The 19,832-nt window shown below is 32.7% G+C and overlaps 1 protein-coding gene across 1 annotated transcript; it reads right to left on the reverse strand.

Moving 5' to 3' along the window:
- Window positions 1-276: 276 nt before the first annotated feature.
- LOC129219594 (uncharacterized) lies at window positions 277-14,531 on the reverse strand. The gene is made up of 6 exons (XM_054853878.1): window positions 14,399-14,531; window positions 8,797-8,858; window positions 8,589-8,690; window positions 4,283-4,324; window positions 1,954-1,989; window positions 277-330 (listed from the first exon to the last, which is right to left on the reverse strand). Exons 1-6 carry the CDS (start codon window positions 14,508-14,510, stop codon window positions 277-279), a joined length of 408 nt encoding a protein of 135 aa, XP_054709853.1. The 5' UTR covers window positions 14,511-14,531.
- Window positions 14,532-19,832: the final 5,301 nt, after the last annotated feature.

Below are 19,832 nucleotides of genomic sequence, written 5' to 3' on the forward strand. Positions count from 1 at the left end.
CTAGTTATGTATTTTTTTCTTTTTAATTTTGGCACTTACGTCTCTTTGCTTCTAGGTGCTGCAAATTAGCAAAATCAATAATGTGAGACAAAAATATGCTACGGCAAAAACATGCAGACATCTAGTAATACCCATTAATTATTTTTATTCAGATGTCTAAAAGAAGTTTAATGAATATTATGGAGATATACAAATATCGGCCGATCATAGTTGTTTAGAATTCATGCAACCAACGAAAAGTACAGCTTCCATTTCATGTAATCTTTCTTGCACTATTTAAGTACTATAGTATTGATCTTGAAGCTCATCCAGTTTCATGCTAAAGCACTTCTGAAAATGAAAGAAAATATGCAACAATTACCAATACGAATCACTTTATGTTAATAGCAAAACATCCACCCATAAACTCTTTAAGTTCAGTTTGAATCTCCAACATCAGTTGAAGTTGGTGATCAACTAATGTCTTTATCATCAATTGAGGCGATGAGAAGCAAAGGGATGCAAGTGGACATTTTCAAGTTTTGAACAAAACGCGTTTAAAGATTAGCTCCTAGGTAGGTTTTCATTGAAATTTTTTTTTAAAATCATGCTGTATAGCAGCAACTACCAGGGCTACTAATACCATCTCTTGCCCCAAGACAGATGAGAGGTTCACCTACCATGTGTACTAGTCATCTCCAAATTTTTAATATTACCACTTGCATCCCTTTGCTTCTCACTGCCTCGATGTTGAAGATTGAAACTGATTTTATCAGTGTTTGCTGCTTTTATTGTAGGACATTTTAAAAAAAAAAAGTGTTTTTTTCGGAGCTTAGCTTATTTGTTCGAAATTTTAGCTCCAAGAAAACGTGCGCTAGTACACCAAAATGAGCCAAAGAAAACTGCTATTTATGCTTCAGATGAATTCCTTGATTGGTCGGTATTTCAGTCTATAAAAGAAGATTTTGTTTATTCAGGTTTAAAAGAAGTGAGAAACGAATGGTTTAGTTACATTATCAAAGTTTGAAGGCCATTTGTACAATTTTTTTGAAGTGCTTTCTTGTGCCTTCACAAGTGGAATCTGTACACATTAGGAATAAGCTATGAATAATATCCCTTAGAGCAGGAATTAAAATGGAGGGAGCAAGTCCGATCATTGACTTAGCAAAAGCTGACCCAAAGATCCCAAGTCACGTGAGACAACAACGACGAATGGTTGGCACGTTTTGCTTGAAACTAGCGAAAGAAATCTGATTTCCTCCTATGCTTTGCTTTAATGTCTCTCACGTGACTTTGGGTCTTAGCTTCTTCACTCCCTCCATTTATCTCTTCTCAATGCTATCTGCCTAAGGGTAATGGTGCACCTCCTCAGATACTACGAGAACTCCCCTAAGAATGAGAACCCTCCCCCCCCCAAAAAAAAAATGAGAACAAAAAAAACTTTCCAGATTACATCGCGTAAAAATGTCAATGGCGCAGTCACTGCTATGACCTCCTTGCTAGACACTCCTTGTACACATTAGTTTACATTATTGTGTAATTCCAGCGGTTTAATCAGCAACTGAATAAACGCAAATTTTTTTTTCTTCAATTCTGTGTCCAGAAATTAAAAATAATAATGCAATTACTTTTCAGTATGTTTTTTTTGGGGGGGGGGGGTAATGGAATAAGTTGCAGGTTCGGTACATCTATCTGTTTTTGTGTTCATTTGTGAAACGTGTATTATCTCATTTAATAATACGAGCAAGGGCCAATTATTAAATGACATTTCTTTGTACGAGCATAAATACTTTTATCCTAATTTTTAACTTAATGCACCGTTTTATCATTTTATATTCTTATTTTTAATTTATTCAAAATTAAAGAAATGAAACCAGTTCCAAGCAATCAATTTGTATTTGTAATGAAGTTCATTCGTTTGACTATTTTGTATTCACTTAAATATTACTCATAATTTATCAACAGTTTACTTACTATAGCTTCATCAAAACCACCTTGAATTTCTTCACCCTATCAAGAAAATTTTAAAAATTACAAAAATGTAAAAATTAAGAATGGGTGTTAAGATTCAATACAAACGTATATATATATCCCAAAAAATGAAAAAGGATTGGTTGAGTTAAAAGGAAACATTTGGTAAATGGAAACAAAAAATGAGATAGGGTCAGTTGAGTTAAAAGAAAACATGAGGTAAATGGAAACAAAAAAGGATATTTGGGGCATTTGGTTAAACGAAAACATGGGGTGAATGGAAACAAAAAATGAGATAGGGTTAGTTTGGTTTAAAAAAAACATGGGGTAGATGGAAAAAAAAACTTTATTATTACACTTGTGATAATTTTGGAAACTAAACTGTTGGTGAGTGAAGGCTAGGTAACATATACAAAAGATTCTGTGAGTTCCGCAGGTACATAAATGCCTACACAATGTTTTTTAACATTGTGTAGGCATCATCATTGTTGGAAAACGACACTGAAAAATTGTTTTCTTAAAGTTTAGTGGTCCCGCATTTTCCTCTTTTACAGGTCTGCAAAGTAACTTGTTAAAAAAAAAGTTTCACTGATCATGTGGAAGGTAACTAAAGACATTTATTTATGAATTTCACGTTCACAGCTATTTTTGAATTGCAATTTGGGTGTATCCATTTACAAAATAAATATTGCACTCTAGTGTAAGTGGAAAAAACGAAGCTTTACCCTCTCATTTTTTAGAAGGTTGTATTTTGACGTACAATACACTTTTGAGTGTATTTCATTGCAGTATATCCAGTGCATTATTTAATTTTGAAATGCTTCAGTACACACAAAAGATACAAATTTTACCTCGTTAACAGCAGAAATTACTAATAATTTGACAATATGAAATGTTTTACAATTTTACACAAATACAATATAAATGAAAATGACGAAATTACAAATAAAAGCATATTATAAAAACTTCAATGAATATGAAACATAATTATATATACACATTTTAAATAGTCATGATAATCTGGTAAAATTTACTATTGCACTTGAAAGATGTATCCTTAATGATATAGATACATAATTTATAAAATTTATTACAACAGTTTTTAAGTGATGAAATAGCTGCAATGATTTAAGCAATTGTTTGAATAATTCGCACTAGTTTAGAGTGGTGAAAGGGCAGTCAAGGGTACGGGATGCTTGACTGTGTGTTGAATACAATCGGGAGGATATTCCTCTCCTTTGCTGCGCGGGTGATGCAATTTTTTTTTACCACCACTATAGGTAGGGAAAAGGTCCATGCCCAGACACTATAACTGTTTCAAAACGAGAAGTAATTCCAGGATACAGGTCTACTTTAGCGAAAATTCAAACACCCAACGACATGTGAGTATTATAGATATATGACTAACATATTTGCTTTTCATCTCTTCTAAATAGTTGGTACATTAAAAATAGTCGGGTATTTTCCAAGTTTACAAAATAAGCAAAAGAGGCATCTGTCAAACATTTGCACACCTACAGTAGAATTAAACCTAACCTGGCAGCGTCACAAATTTATGATAAGTATCTGCGTAGCCTTCACAATGATGTCAGTTTAGGTTGGCCCCCATCTATAGATTTCTCTGGGAAGTAGCAAGTGCTGCAATATTTCGAATAAATACATGATTGTTTTTTTCCCATTGTGATTTCACAGTATTTTTATTTTGTTTATTTCGTCGATATTCACTGCATATTTATTTCTCTTTATACAGATCATATGAATAGGAACAGTGGATTTTATAATAAAGAGTAATTTTTGAAGTGTGTTATTGTTGTGGTTGGACTTCGATATGGCTGCAAGATCAATTCTCAATAAAAAAAATACCGGCTTTCTGTAATCTCCAAAACTTATTTTTAGACGTGAATAGTCTGAATTTAGTATAATATGTAAAATTTTACTTAAAATGTAAAGAAAACATAGGTTCTTAACCCCCGTGATTTCTCATGCAAATTAAGCCGGTGTGATTAAATATGTAAAGTAATATCAAAAACGACAATATTGTTTAAATCAATCTTCCAACTCGTTTGTCTTCAATTTTAAACAAGAGATAAGTATGGTTAATTTTGTTTTCGATGTTAGATTTAGCATTATCAAAATAAAATTCAAAAGAGAATAATATTTTACCTTGTTTCAAGTGAAAGTTTAAAAACATTATTAATATTTCAATCCACTATATCATATTAAACACTGTAAAGAGAATACTAGATAAATCCTTTTCAGTGAAAAGCATGATTGTTTTAAAAATGGTAAGATAAATTACTTAATAAAAATAAGTTAAAAATATGCAACATACCATTGCAGAATTTTTTATAGCCTCTTCTTCGCATTTAGTTGTCTGTAAAAGAAAATTCAAATTAAGTTATATTACTCAGCACTTCGTGTATACATACATACATACATATATACATATATATATATATATATATATATATATATATATATATATATATATATATATATATATATATATATATATATATATATATATATATATATTAGGGTGGTCCTTATTTTTGAAGTTGTAGATATTTTACACGACGCCCCCTCAATTTGTTCCATTATACAAATAAATGATCCATACAAAATTTTAAGTCAATCCATGAATATTAACACGTGCCCCTAGGGCGCCCTTTTTTGAGTTTCGATGAAAAAATTGCGGATTTTCTCATTTTTATGCAAAAATATTCCTAGGTTTCATATTTAAAGTAATTTTGAACCTCAATAGATGTTGCTACTTCCAAACCAACCATTATCTCATTTTCATTCTGTAAAATTTTACATATTACATAGGGTATATGTACACCAATGGCCTTGGGACAGGCATACCGCTATTCGCGCTCGTTTCAAACCAAGCGGTAGGGGAACATTTCTTTCCACCAAGATGGACACAAAGGGATTCTGAAGGCCATTAATGAATGATTTTTGACGACAACAAATTGCCTCCTCCAGGCTTTGGGGGTGTTGATTTAGAAAATTTTCTGTGTATGTAATAGGTGTGGCAAATAGGGTCACTAGGTTTCCCTGCTATAAATATAAGTAATGAAAATCATATTTTAATTCTCTGTTCTTTAGTTATATACTTAAATGTTTATGCATTCTTATAATTTAAATTTTGAAAAATCCTCGATTGCCGTACCATAAAAATAAACTCTATTTTCCATATCTAAAATATAAATTTTTAAAAAATCCAGATCGGAGTAATGTAAAAATCTATACTTTAAACTGTCTTCATTTCAGTACATAGTCCTTTATTATCATCAAATTCCTCTTGCAATTCATAAGATTTAGAAACCGAAATGGGTATCTATCCTAACCTGTTGAACCCTTTTTCTATATCTGGTTACCACAACGCAAAAGAGCTTGACAACTATTGATATCTGCTCGCATTTCATCAATGTTAGACAAATGCCATATTAGGGACAAAGATGCTGCTCATTTCTTAACAGCCTATGTAGATGCAGTAAAATTAAATCCAAATAACCTTATGATCAATTGTACATCCCTTAAGAGAGCAAAAGAAAATCTTCGAGAGGTAAAATCAGATTTCATGAATTTAAATTTAGATTTTTTAGTTCTTCCCTGGGATACAAAGTGACATCCTGATGTAATTGGAAAAAAACGTCGATCGACTTATCATGATAGCTTCAGATCCCAATGTTAAACAGCTACTCAGAATTTCTGAGATATTTCTTCAGTTGTATATGATATCTTAGATGATTGCCCTTTATTGCTAACTGTTCAATCTGTAGTGTTTTATACAGCGGCTTACAATACTGGCCATATAAATTGTGCATGTAATTTTTTAGAGCAAAAGCTGATAGGTGATATATTGCATTTGTATTGCTATCATCACGCACTTGAAATCGTACTGCGGAGTGTCTTTAAAGAAGTTCTTTCCTTTCTTAGTTCTAGACTCGATGTTCCATTATTTAAGCGCTTCAAAATTCAAAACGTACACATACACATACCACTTGAATTCTAAAAGAAGAATTTGATGACATACTATTGTTCGTAGAAAGAGGAATTTAGAAATATTACAGAGAATTTTCATAACTGTAATAATATTTCTGGGTGAAGTCCTCCCTCCTTCACGGATATGTTTTCGGAAACCTGGAGCTTATCTGTGAGCCAGATGGGTGGCAAAAGGAATTTATTGTTTGAATATTTATATATTTAGGAAACAATTAAAATTGACCTTACATGAGGAGAATGCCCGTAAATGCTGTTTTACAGTTAAATGTTGGATGAAGATATAGTTTTTCGCAGCAACCCATTCTATATAGGCCTTTTAAATTAATATAAATTCTAGTGTCTAAAAAACCTGCAGCGTACAAAATGATGACAAACATGCAGCAGAAACAGTGATTGAAAAAATCATAAATCACTTGTGGTACTTAGGGAATGAACTAGTAGCTTTGTCCGTATTGGATGAAGGAATTAACTTTGAAGATAGGAAAAAACTACTTCAAAAAAAAAAAAAAAAATGCTTGCTGAATAGGAAGACGTGTCTGATGATTGTATAAAAAATTTCAGATAACAGTAGATGATTTGGAATATTTTCTTAGTAAAGATCTTCCTCTTTATAGAATCAATTACAAGTCAATAAAACTGATAAGTTACAAACACCAAAAGATGTTTTCCTATTTGATCCTAATTCATGGCAAAATGAAGGAAGCTATTTAAAGGGAAGAGATATCGTTAAAATGCGCTGAAAGTTGTGAATGATACAACTGAAAGAGGAGCACAATTAATCGAAGAATTTCACAATCAATTTACCAAATATGAGTCGCAAAAGCAATTTTGTATTTTACAGACAGTCCAAGACTATCGGGAAAAAATGCACACGATTGAGGTACATTGAGAAAAGCGTACGATTAAGGTAAAGTTTCTAAAGCAATATTTCATTCTTATTCAATGTAAAATCTTTAGACGATATGAAGTTACTAAAAAGATTAATTTTAGTGCTATCTCGCTGTAAAAATATTTTGCAAACATAGGAGGAACGATGTACGGGGTCTGAAGTAAAAACTCGAAGATTTGAGGGAAAATTATATAAAAGTGTTAAAGTTCAACGTCCTTAGAGGCACGTGTTATTATTGACCGATCGAGTTCAAATTTTGCACCGATTACTTTTTATTATAGTGTCACAAAACTAGGGGACGTCACTTGTTGAATTCCGAAAAAAAATTTTTCCCATATAAATAAGGACCACACTAATATATATATATATATATATATATATATATATATATATATATATATAATATATATATATATATATATATATATATATATATATATATATATATATATATATATATATATATATATATATATATATATATATATATATATATATATATATATATATATATATATATATATATATATATATATATATATATATATATTCTTTTTTACGACGTTCGCGGTAAAAATTATGAAATTACTTTCACCATATTACGCCGACACACTTTTACATTAAATATATACAGGCTGTTCCGTTTTAACCTGCAAAACTTCTATTTTCACAACCGTAAGTCCTAGATACATACTTTCAGTTGCAAAAATGTTCAAAATCAGATGCGGAGTAAAGATATTGAAAGTTTGAAGCTAAAATAAAAATGAGTAAAAAAATACAAAGTTAAGGTATTGAAAGTTTGAATTGATAATAAAAAGAAGTAAGAAAATACAAAATTTAGCTCTTTATACGGGTCGTATGCCCCCTAACTAATATTTAGGGAAATAAGCTCCATTGAAAAATATTGCTAACACAAAAGATTTGACATTTTTGCCACCAAAACTCAAGGATATATTCGAGTTCAAAGATTTAAGGTACCATATAGAAGATGAGATTGGTACTTATAGCCCTTTAAAAAGAATGACAGGCTGACGAAGTAAAAAAAAAAAAACAAAGTACTTATACTTTTCATTGCTATTCAAATATAAAATCAAATTTTATGTCATGATACGCAAAAACACACTACGAAATCTCAATCAATTTGAAAAACTATACTCTATGCACACATATAATTTTAAACCCTCGTTAACTGCTATATTTTCCCCCGAAAGGTGCTATTGACTGCAAGTGCAAAGTGGTGTAAGTCATAAAATGCTGCGTTTTATATACCGGTGAATATTGGTCGCACTAATGTCAAACTTTTTGTGTTCGAATTATTTTTCAATGGAGATTATTTTCCTGAATATAAGTTAGGAGACTTGGGGCCCGTATAAAAAGTTAAATTTCGCATTTTTTGACTTATTTTTATTTTTACTTCAAACTTTCAATAACTCAACTCTGCATCTGGTTTTGAACATTTTTGCTATTGGATGTATGCATCTAGGACTAACGGTTGCGAAAATAGAGGTCTTGCAGGTTAAAACGGAACACCCTGCGTATAATTCTGTAGTTGTGAGGCCAATTATTTGCTTTTTATGAAAAAATAATGTGAATTTGCTCATAAACTTTTCAAACCACCTTTTCCTTTAATGAGTCCCCCAAACCAATGGGTGAATTGGCCGGAATATATTTTCAAATTAGAAAACTGCTGATATGTACGAATTTCATGAACAAAGTAATAATTTCTCTCAAACATTACCTTATACAATTCTTCCCCATCAGCTTGGCAAAGGAACTCCATACTGTCTTCAGCCGTAAACTTTTCGGCCCCAGGATGGCACGGGAGAATAGCATCTGAATACTGAAATTTATTCCATTAGAAAGTGCTTAATGTATGTTTTTATTAATTGTGAGTCAGAAAGTTATATTTCAAGTTTGTAAAAATATTTTCTCAAGTATTTACTCACCGATTGATGCTCGTGGAGTTTCAAACATTCAACAAAAATACCTTTAATTTCTTCTGTACTATCTAAATTCAAAATGAGAATAAAATTTTACTAAGTGGAGAAATATATTTCTCATAACAATAATTACTTGATCACACTGAAAAAAAAACTTGATTTTTTTTTCTTACATGTAAAGCTAATCTTTTGGTTCGATACACACACACACACACACACAAATAATAATAATAATAATAATAATAATAATAATAATAATAATAATAATAATAATAATAATAATAATAATAATAATAATAATAATAATAATGGTAGCAAAATTGCTTACTTGATTCTTAGATTCTTCGAATGGAGAATGTGTTTACGAATGATTACAATATCAATTCTAGAGGTTATCTTTAAAAAATTTTATTTACCTACAGCGTATTGGTATACATTTTGCCAGCAGAGCACATTTTAAGTGCATTAAACTAAGTACATTATTACCTGTTTTTATTAATATTTTCGTTCCGTAAGTTATCTATTGATCAATAAAAAGTAGTCATCAATCATTGCTTCTGAGAATAATACAGATTAGTTTTCGTTTTCGTCAACGCAAGTTTTCTCATCAGCATATATTTGTGCGTTTTGTAAAACGTGCAAAAAGAGTATTTATTTGTTTACTTCTTTATTTGGAGATTTGGAACATACTTCAGTGCACTTAATAATTATTTTAAGGCATCGTAAGTTTTATTTTCAGTCAAGTGTGGGTCCAGAGGTTATGTGGTGGTATAGGGTCATGAACCCTCTTTTCTCAATCGACGAGATATACCCCAAAACTTCCTTTTGAGGACTGAGGACTTACATCAATTTTTTTTTATCAAAAACATTTTTTAAGGAAAATTTCAATTAACAACGGAATCTGTGAGCCCCAAATATAGGATTTCAAAAGCGTCCTCTTTTCAGGCTACCAAATGCCGTGCAAATCAATTTTTTATTTCAAGTGAACGATAAAACACACTTTGCGGCATAGTGTCAGATGAGATCCATCTCAATGGCTCATACCACCCACTTTTCATGATCTGTTTTCTGCAAAAAGAATGCACTTGAGAAAACACTTTTTTGATGTATTTAGGCAAGGATATCTCTGAAATGAAAACCAACTTAATTTTTTATGAACATTTTCTGAATTCCCAAGGCAGGGCTAATCAAATTTGCAAAAAATTCCCAAGAAAAAAATTTTTTGTTTATCAGTATTATCAATATCCATTTTTTGACATCACTCATAACAGAAGGTACATCGTTCTCTTATTTGTCAAAAGCTCCAAATGATTTTAAAAATTTAAAATAGACTTTTCTAACAGCAAAGATAACTCTTTCTAAGCACTTTTATGTGAAAAGAAACTAAAGGATTTTAAAATCACGTCAAATTCATCTCTCTAATTACCAAGTGTCAGAACTACAAAAAACTCAGTTTTCACCACAGAACCCGAGAGCTTACTTTAAGAGAATATCCGAAAATAAAACATAATGAGATAATCTCCGACAAATTACCAGATATTAAGATAGTAAAGATGTAAAACAAATATTCCTTGCTAACCAACCAGTTCAGTTATGAAATGTATTGCATAAATAAATAAATAATAATAATAATTATCGAAGTAACTAGTTTGAGATCTTGGTAGTTATAATTTTATAATATACATGTATTAACGGTACCCGCACGGCTTTGCACGTAATATACTACTAAAAGGTCACTTGGCACACCAGTGTATTTACAGTTAACGTCTACTATGCGTTAATTTTTTATTCTTATTTTTTTTCCAAGATCTCTTCATATATTTGGCAGATTTGAAAACTTAGCATGTAACTTAACAGAAACCAGCAAAAGATTAAGAAATATTTTATACCCTTGATACTAACCTACACAAATTTTCTGCTTCCAAGACCCAATTTCTGAATATCTAGGATCGATAAAAAAAAACTAGTATGTTGTGGCCATCACGAAACTTTCTTCTATATTTTTCTTTTTTTTTCTGATCCCTCCCCATGCTTGACGAGGAAGCAATATTCCTAACAAGAACAAAATTACACATGCAAAAACTTGACGACCATCCCAATGTCTGAATTATTGTAAAAACAAAACAAAGAGCGAAAATTGAAAGTTACTTTAAAAGCCTTACTTGAATTAATTACAAATATTTTATTTATTAACAAACATAAGACGGCAACAGTTAAAAATTTTAAATCATTGAGATAATATTTCCGATCATTTCCATACAATTAAAATCACGAGAAATACGCAGACGACACTCTATTACGATTTATCTTTCTTATTGTTGCATTAATAAAACTATTTTTATTCGCAAAAAAAAAAAAAAATCAACACCTTTTGGAGCGATTGGCGTCAAAATTGAACCAAAGCCTGTTTACGTATGGATTCACATATATTCCAAATTTCAACCAGAACGTAGCATTACTTCTTGAGATAGGGCACTCAAAATGGAAAAAAAGAACGGGTGATTGCGCTACCCCCCTTTTTAGCTGTTGACACAAAAATAAAATCAGTTCTTATACCCACTAAGGGCTACTTGCCGATAAATTTTTCTTTCATTCCGTTCATTATTTCTTGAGATACAGCAGTCACAATTGACGACAAAAAACGTTCTATAGCTCAACCCCCGTTTGAGTTATTGACACCAAAAGTGAATCAGCACCTGTTCCTGTTAATACCAACATATGGACCAAATTTTGTTTGATTCCGCCAGTTACTTCCTGAGGAATAGCAAGCACGCGTAACTCGAAAAACGTCCCATTGCTCCACCCCCCTTGGAGGAATTCGCGCCAAAAACTAATGGACACAAGTTCACATAGGGGCACATACGTGTACTAAATTTCGTTCGATTTCATGCGGTAGTTTTTGCTGTAGAGCGGCCACAAAAAACTGGTCACACACAGACGTGACACACATACACACACACACACACACACATACAGACAGACAGACATTTTCCAAAAATGGTCGAAATGGACTCAGCACACCTCAAAACGTTCGAATCCGTCAAAATTCGAAATTCGAAAATTTGCACGAATCCAATACTTTCTTCTATATATTAGATATAGAAGAAAGTAAAAAGGGGGGGGATCCAAAATGGTGGATCAGCTTTGTGAAACGAATTGACATGTTTAGCACGGTTCCCCTAATGGAGGCCATTTTGTAGCCCACTTTTTACTTCCTTTAACAAAAATGGAAGTATTGTACGCGAAAAAATTTTCACTCAAATATCGACCTTAATTTCAATTTTACTCACCCCCGAATGAATATTGAGTTTTTTTTCGACTCGACCAGACGTGGTTAAGTGCCTAAGAACGTACAGACACGCGAAATATCCGTAATGACGATTCCCGATTTAATTACAACGAATTTTCTCGTGACGTCTGTATGTATGTATGTATGTATAAATGCGTATATTCGTATGCATGTCGCATAACTCAGGAACGGTACGTCCTAGAAAGTTTAAATTTGGTACGTAGACTCCTAGTGGGGTCTAATTGTGCACCTCTCTCTTTGGTTGCATTCGAGTGTTTCTAAAGGGGTCTTTTGCCCCTTTTTGGGGGGAAATTATTGTTAATTTCGATGTAAACTCAAGTGGTGTTTTTTTAGCGGACACTTAGCGACAAATTTGGCAATTTTTTTTAAAAATCTGCTTTAATTTGGCCACTGTTGGTGATATTTAGAGAGTAAACTATTGAACCACATTAAAATTGCCAGTAATGGGGAAATGACATTAAATTGGAGTAAACGGAAGTCATGCGATGCACACATCAGCTCGTTTTTTCCCTTTTTGAGGTATCCTAGATCCTCATGTTTTTTAGTCTTGGAAGCTGAAAAATTGCATAGGTTAGTTTAAAAGGAATGTCTGCACCTCAAAAGAACGTCCTCCGAGTCAGAGATGGCTGGATGGGGACCACCAGGTCACGTGGCAATTCAATGAATCTACACTGTTAAAAATGGGTATTCAAAAATAATGAAAATTTACTCATTTTTGAATACTTTCATTACTCAATATAGCTCCGAATCAATAAGGTTCAATTTTGAGAAACACATGTACTCATTTCATGACTCGTATTTCTCGTATGTTTGTATTTGATGCCACATTTACTCATTTTTGAATCAATTGTATTCAAAAAAAAAAAAAAATGAATACATTCAGAGTTTCATTTTTGAATACATTTTTTTTAACAGTGTATGATGTTTAGCTTTTTCAACAATTTTACTCACCTCTGTTACCTGTTCCCTGCCAAAGCCAGCGCGACTCAGCTTAAAAAATAAACCTTTCTCCCTGCTGTGATGTCCTTACGCGGGAGAATTTTGAGTCTTTATACTGTGACGCAGGTTTGGTACTCATGAGCTGTTGTACTATTAAGCTTTGAAGCAATTTCAGTCAAAGTATTCTCTGTGGCAAATTTCAATACAGTGCGGTCCTGTGAAGACGTTCAAAGGACCGTATTTCCAAAGTGTTTGCAATTTAGCTTAGTTAAAAATGATGCCTGATGTAGTTCCCATCACGATTGTCAACATTTATTTACGGACGAACCTACGCCGAAACCGATTGAAAACAAGAAATTCCAGAGGTGTTAATATGAAGCGAAGATGAAACAAGTTTGGTTCATAAATCACAGTTGTTAGTTCACAATTTGGCGATCGAAGTGTTAAATGAAGTAATTGATTTTTTTACTTAGACGAATGCCAAAAATAATGAGGAGGATGAAGAATTATGTTTAGAATCGAATATCTTCGAAATCATATCATTTCTTCATCAACAGTAACAAAATCTCCTGATATTTATTTAGTGAACGTTATATTGATGCGAAACTGATGCAGTTTATAAAATCACGTATTTAGTATCAAAACCAGCTCAATTCAGAAAGTTTCAAAAGTTAAATTTTTTTCATTAAGTTGAAATTTCTTGATAAATAATATTCCGCTATAAAGCACATAGAAACGTATCCAGCTGAATCAGGTCGTAAACTGTTATCAAAATATCTGTTTCCTACGGAAAAATAGCTCAATCGGGAAGACTTTTTGACTTCTCTGCAAAAGGGTTGAAAACTGGAAGAACCAGAGGATCAGTCTACCGGATTGAGCTGATTTGAATACTAAACACCTCAAGTTATCTCTACTAATAATAAAGCTGAAAGTCTCTCTGTCTGGATCTCTGTCCGGACCTCTGTCTGGATATCTGTCTGGATCTCTGTGACGCGCATAGTGCCGAGACCGTTCGGCCGATTTTCATGAAATTTGGTACAAAATTAGTTTGTAGCATGAGGATGTGCACCTCGAAGTGATTTTTCGAACATTTGACTTTGTTCTTTTTTTAATCCAATTTTAAGAATATTTTCCCGAGAAAAATTATCATACGGTGGACGAGTAAATTATCAAGTTATCATAACGTAGAACCGTAACATGGGCAAGCCAATTGGCGAGAAATTCATCATACATTATTTGTAAATATACGGGCGAACCGAATGACCTTTTAATTTTCTACTACGGGCAAAGCCGTGCGGGTACCACTAGTATCTCATAAAACTTCTAAGACAAATAAATCAAACTGAAAAGATAACTCACTGCAGTAAAGAGTTTTGGCACACATTACCACATCTTGCAGATCATCTTCTTTTGAAAGTACCACCTTCCCAAAAACTACAGCTGCAGTTATGAACACAAGAAATTGCTTCATTTTAAGTGATGAAAATTGTTGTGCGCTCCTTGCCGCAAAAAAACCGAGTTTATACTCCAGAATTTTGCCGTATTTCTTTGTAGCAAGGAGTGTTAGGGATTTAGAAATTCGAAAAATGGAGTTTCCTCCATTGATACGCATTTCACTTAATATTTCACACTCATTGAGTAAATCGTTGTCCTTGTACATTGTCCCTCAAATTCAAGAGAATATTTACTCATATTGTTGTGGGAAAATGTTCTGTCAACCGATTTGCATGCAGTATTTGTTTATAAACCTCAATTCTTTGAACAGAGGTGCACGCTTCTCTCTTTTTCTCTATTAAATTTAGAGGGTCAAGTTCATATTTTACTGTTATTTATTGATTGGTTCATTTACATTTTTTTCAATACTAAAAGTTCTAATTGCGCCACTACACAGAACTCGTTTCATCTGTTTATGCAGCTGGAACATCACTTTCGTATTTTATGAAAAAAAGATTGTCAAAAGTCTTTGTGCAAAAATATAAATAAAAAGATTATTCTACGGAAGTGAAACTCTCTAAAAGGAAAGAAAAATCCGACGCTGCATAACTTTCAGTTTTTTAATTAGTAAAAAACCGTATTACACACAACAGCAAAATCGTGTGTAATTGTTTCTTTCTGTGCTGTAGTTGTGAAGGTACTAGATGGTATATTGTACATAAATTTACAAAATGAGAGGGTATACGCTGAAACTTGGAAGATGCTACTAAATTATTGTCCGTTTCTCACAAGAAGGCATTTGACTCCTCCCTCGCCACGTGGTATCCGATGATTCTATTTCGCTGTTTTTGGCAGAAGGTATACTCGGATCATAGCCTTTAGTTGTAAAAGCGACAGTTTTTAAAATGTAAGAATAACTAAACATGACAACAGACAAGTTTAGCAAGTGATTTAAGGACACTAAGACTTATTTGCACATTAAAATGCACGCCCAAGTTGTGACTGTCTGGTTGTCTCTTTTAGAAGCGCGTAGATTGCGCATCGATCAACCCCACGTAAAATGGAACTCGGCGTTCGAGGGGGTGTTGCGAAGTGCCTTCTCCTGAAAAACGGACAATACCCATGAATCTAAGAGGCACATAATGTCCACTTTCAAATAAAAGGCACTGAAATCTAAAATCAGAAGCACGTTATGTACCTCTTAATTTCACAGACACCAATTGTGCCTGATAATTTAAAGGTACCTCTTAGTTTCCAGAGACATGAAGATTCAAAATGTGACTCTTATTTCAGAGGCATAATTTAAGGAGAAGTTAACTTATTTGATTTAAAAATTGAAAATAGGTGCTAAGAATTTTTATTTGTTTGGAAATACACCCAACAGGGCGAAATGAAAATTCGTCTGTGCGATCAAAACTCACCAATCGCCTTCCGCCTAATAAATCGTTCAAGCAGCTGCGCAAACTCTTATGGGGTTGTCCATGAATGATGTCACACTTCACCTTATCCCCATCCCTCTCCCCTTGTCACATGTCAAGTTATTGTCCGTTTTTCAGCAGAAGGCACTTCGCCACACCCCCTCGAACGCAGGGTTCCATTTTACGCGGGGGTGATCGGTACACAATCCACGCGCTTCTAAAGGAGACAACCAGACAGCCGTAACTTGCACGTGCATTTTAATGTGCAAAAAAGTCTTATGTCCGTTACATCACTTGCTTCACTTATTTGTTGGCATTTTAGTGAATATATATAATATATTATCTATTCTACTGTTCAAAAAAAAAAAAAAACAATGAGATTGGAAATTAAACGTGAGAACATCTTTATTTCTTTCTTTTCCTTACTTTGATTCTGTCTTAAAGTACGAAACGTAGCTATTGCAGTCTCATCATTATATATTGACTTTGACAAATTCAATGAATTAAAGCTGATGTTTGATTCTCAAATTTTTGAGCAATCACGATTGCTTATTGTTCTCACTTGACTGTTTTGATGTCCTTTGATTTTATTTTCCCACCGCCACCCTCTGCAGCATCACCGTCGACCGGCTCCTCACGATGCTGCTCCTATAGCGAAAGCCGTCTCCAGGTTGCATCCATGTCCCACACACACGCGCATACATACACAACTACACACACACGCACACACACACACAAACACATACACACATATACCTGCACACATACACACACGCATACATACAGACACCTACATATACACACACAAAAACATACACACATACATAAACACAACTGCTCACAAATTCATGCATACATACAGACACCTACACATACACACACACACAAAAACATACACACACATACACACAACTACCCACACATTCATGCCTACACACAGACACAAACACATATGCCTACACACACATACACATACGACACACATTCATACACACAACTACCCACACACTTATGCCAGCACACAGACACAAACACACATGCCTACACACACATACACATACCCTCTACAAACAAACACGCATACCCCCACACACAAACACACATACCCCCCACACACAAACACACACGCCTATACACACACTCGTGATTGCGAAAAACATAATTTGAATTCAAGATGTCAAAATTCAAATTTTTTTTTTTTTTTTTTGTGTTTGTTATCGATACTTTTCTTCAAGGTGACGTCAGAGCATTACTCCATCAGCGATATTCGCTATTCTATATGTGAGTTTAACTTATATACTTGAATGGTCTATAAAACATTAAACATTTCATAAAATATTTTGTACAAATGTGGAAAATGGTCTAGAAAGGTCTGGGCCTTACTACCTGCTGATTATTTCGTAGCAACTCGTTTGAGCAAATAATCTTATGGAAGCTACATAGTAAGGTAAATATATACTACGTGTATTTTAATTTGAATCAATCAGCCATAAAATAAAAATATTATTATTTTCTTTCTTAATTAGTATGCCTAACGTGACGTAACCTAAATAAATAAAAAAAATAACACAGATAAATGGTTGTTTTTTAATCAAAAATTTTTTTCATACTTTCTTTTTCATGTACAAGAAAATTGAATATGCGAATCTGATAGTTTATTCATGCTACATTTTTTTTTAATTTTTAAGTTTAATCAGGAAATTCAATTGAAAAAAACGATTTACGTAACAATTGGATATTGTGGATATCTGTTTATAAATAGATGTAAAAAAAAAATCTATCCTACTGTTGGAAAATATTTTCATAAAGCATTAAAAATTTGCAATCTCGTTTCTTTTCACAAACAAATTTAATTTTACTTATGATACAACTGTGCGAATGTAATTAAAATGATTTTTTTTTTTTTTCAGATTATCAGTATTAATGAATTTGTTTGCATAATCTGTAATAAGGCAGATGAGAAGCAAGTGTATGAAATAAAAAAAAGCAGCTTTAAACCGTTTGTTGGGGTCTCGCAAGAAAAGAGTTGGCAATAAATACAAAAAACTTGAGAATCAAACATCAACTTTTATTCATCGAACTTGCCATTGACAATATAATGATGGACTGCTATAGCTATGTATTTCGTACTTTAAGACATAATCAAAGGAAGGAAAAAAAAATAAATAAAGACGCTCTCACGTTTAATTTCCAATCTCATTGTGTGTGTGTGTTTTGGTAATATTTCAAAAGAAAAAATACGATCGGTTAAAAATAACAATAGAAGAGATAATATATTATAATATATTCAAAATCAAAACACACAGAACACAGAACGATTTCGATAAAAACGTTATACAGTAAAACCTGTGAAGTTGTCCACCCTTGTAAGTTGATCATCTGTCTAAGTTGATCCCTTTTTTCAGGCAGGGAATTAGCCCTTATCATATAAATCAATCTTTGTAAGTTGACCACTAAAGTAGTGCACCGCAAGTGGTCAACTTACACAGGTTTCACTGTAGCTCGTTAGAGATGTGCTTAATTTAGTTGCACTAAAAGCGCTTTATCACACTGCTTTTATGTCGACATTTTATAACTATTTTCGCGTGTTTTTTTACAATTCCTATGTTACCTGAATTTTCAATTTTTTTGATTTAACAATTTAACATGAAAACTTACATTTTTTGAGTAATTAAAGTGTAAATTTTAATAAATAGCTTAAAGGTTTACGTAATGATGATTTTTGTATTTTTCAAATTCGAACTTTTTTTTTTTTTTTTTTTGCATTTTCTGAGAAATTTTCTCATATTACTGTCTATATTTCTTTATACATCAGAAAGTAGAGATTCCAACAAAAATCACACGCACCGATTTTTTTAAAAAGTCAGATATTTTGACGCGAGATTTTTAGGTTGAAAATTCGGATGTTTTTTTAATATTAAATAAAAAAACGAGGTAAAATAAATATTTTAAATTAAAAAAAAGTAGTGTATTTGAGACATAAAAAGGTAACTTTTCACCAAAATTCGTGATTTTTTTTTTTTTTTTTGTGGGAGATAACAATAAAAAACCAAGTCGGTGTTTTGAGTTTTTCGCATTGATTTTGAGGTTAAGTGAAAAAAGTGTAATAGACACGTTTAGTGTGACGTCAGGGGTTGCCAGAAACACGGGGAAGTTTCCAATCATGCCGTTGCTATGCGCGTTGCTAAGGGACAATCAGCATATGATCTTCGTAGGAATAGGGTTAGAGCGATGTTTAATTGATAGTTTTTTGGCAATTAAATGATCTAAATAATTTTTTTAGTGGTTTCAAGTTACATATAAGCCACCTGTAGACATCATTTGACGAGTATCGATAATTTTTACATGTGAATCGGGTTAAAATTCGGCAAAACACAGAATTATGTGGAATACAAGAGTTTTCTAGAGTTATACACTCTTCTTATTGTTATTTCTTTTTCGTTGGGGGAGAGGGGGACAGGTCAGACATTTGAGAGGGTCAGGAGAGGTATTGCCCCTCTCATGTCTTTTGGAAAATAACTGTATTTCTATAAATTTGGCGTAATTTTTGCTGTTTTTCTACCCAACACACTCGTACATTGACTTTTTCCTTTTTGCACGTACCCTTCTAGGAAATTTGAAATATCATGACTTGGGGGGGGGTGAGATTTTTCTTTTAAAGTTTAGAGCGAAATTTAATTATTATTTTTTTTTTTAGGAAGAGGAGTAGTTTTAATTGAATTGTATGCATTCTTTTCTTTAGAAGACGAGAGACCATGTCAGCCTAGTCAGCGATACCTGGAGGGGGGGGGGAGAATTTTTCTGCATTTGTTCCAGTAATAATGCATATTTTAATGAAACTCCATTCCTTCGGGCTCTTTGGGGGAAAGGGAGAATTGCGTGTTTTCTTCAAATTGTCACGAGTATTTTAATAATTTTTTTTTTTTTTTTTGTATTCCGAG

The sequence above is a fragment of the Uloborus diversus genome, chromosome 1 (genome assembly GCF_026930045.1).
Source record: "Uloborus diversus isolate 005 chromosome 1, Udiv.v.3.1, whole genome shotgun sequence".
Classification (NCBI taxonomy): domain Eukaryota; kingdom Metazoa; phylum Arthropoda; class Arachnida; order Araneae; family Uloboridae; genus Uloborus; species Uloborus diversus.

What these genes read in the sequence shown, in the direction of transcription:
- LOC129219594 (XM_054853878.1), bottom strand. Translation starts at nt 14,510, where the DNA reads ATGAAGCAATTTCTTGTGTTCATAACTGCAGCTGTAGTTTTTGGGAAG. An exon ending in CTATAAAAAATTCTGCAATG is followed by an intron (nt 1,990 to 4,282) that starts GTATGTTGCATA and finishes TTTTCTTGATAG; the next exon opens with GGTGAAGAAATTCAAGGTGG. An exon ending in GTGGTTTTGATGAAGCTATA is followed by an intron (nt 331 to 1,953) that starts GTAAGTAAACTG and finishes TTTCATTTTCAG; the next exon opens with AAGTGCTTTAGCATGAAACT.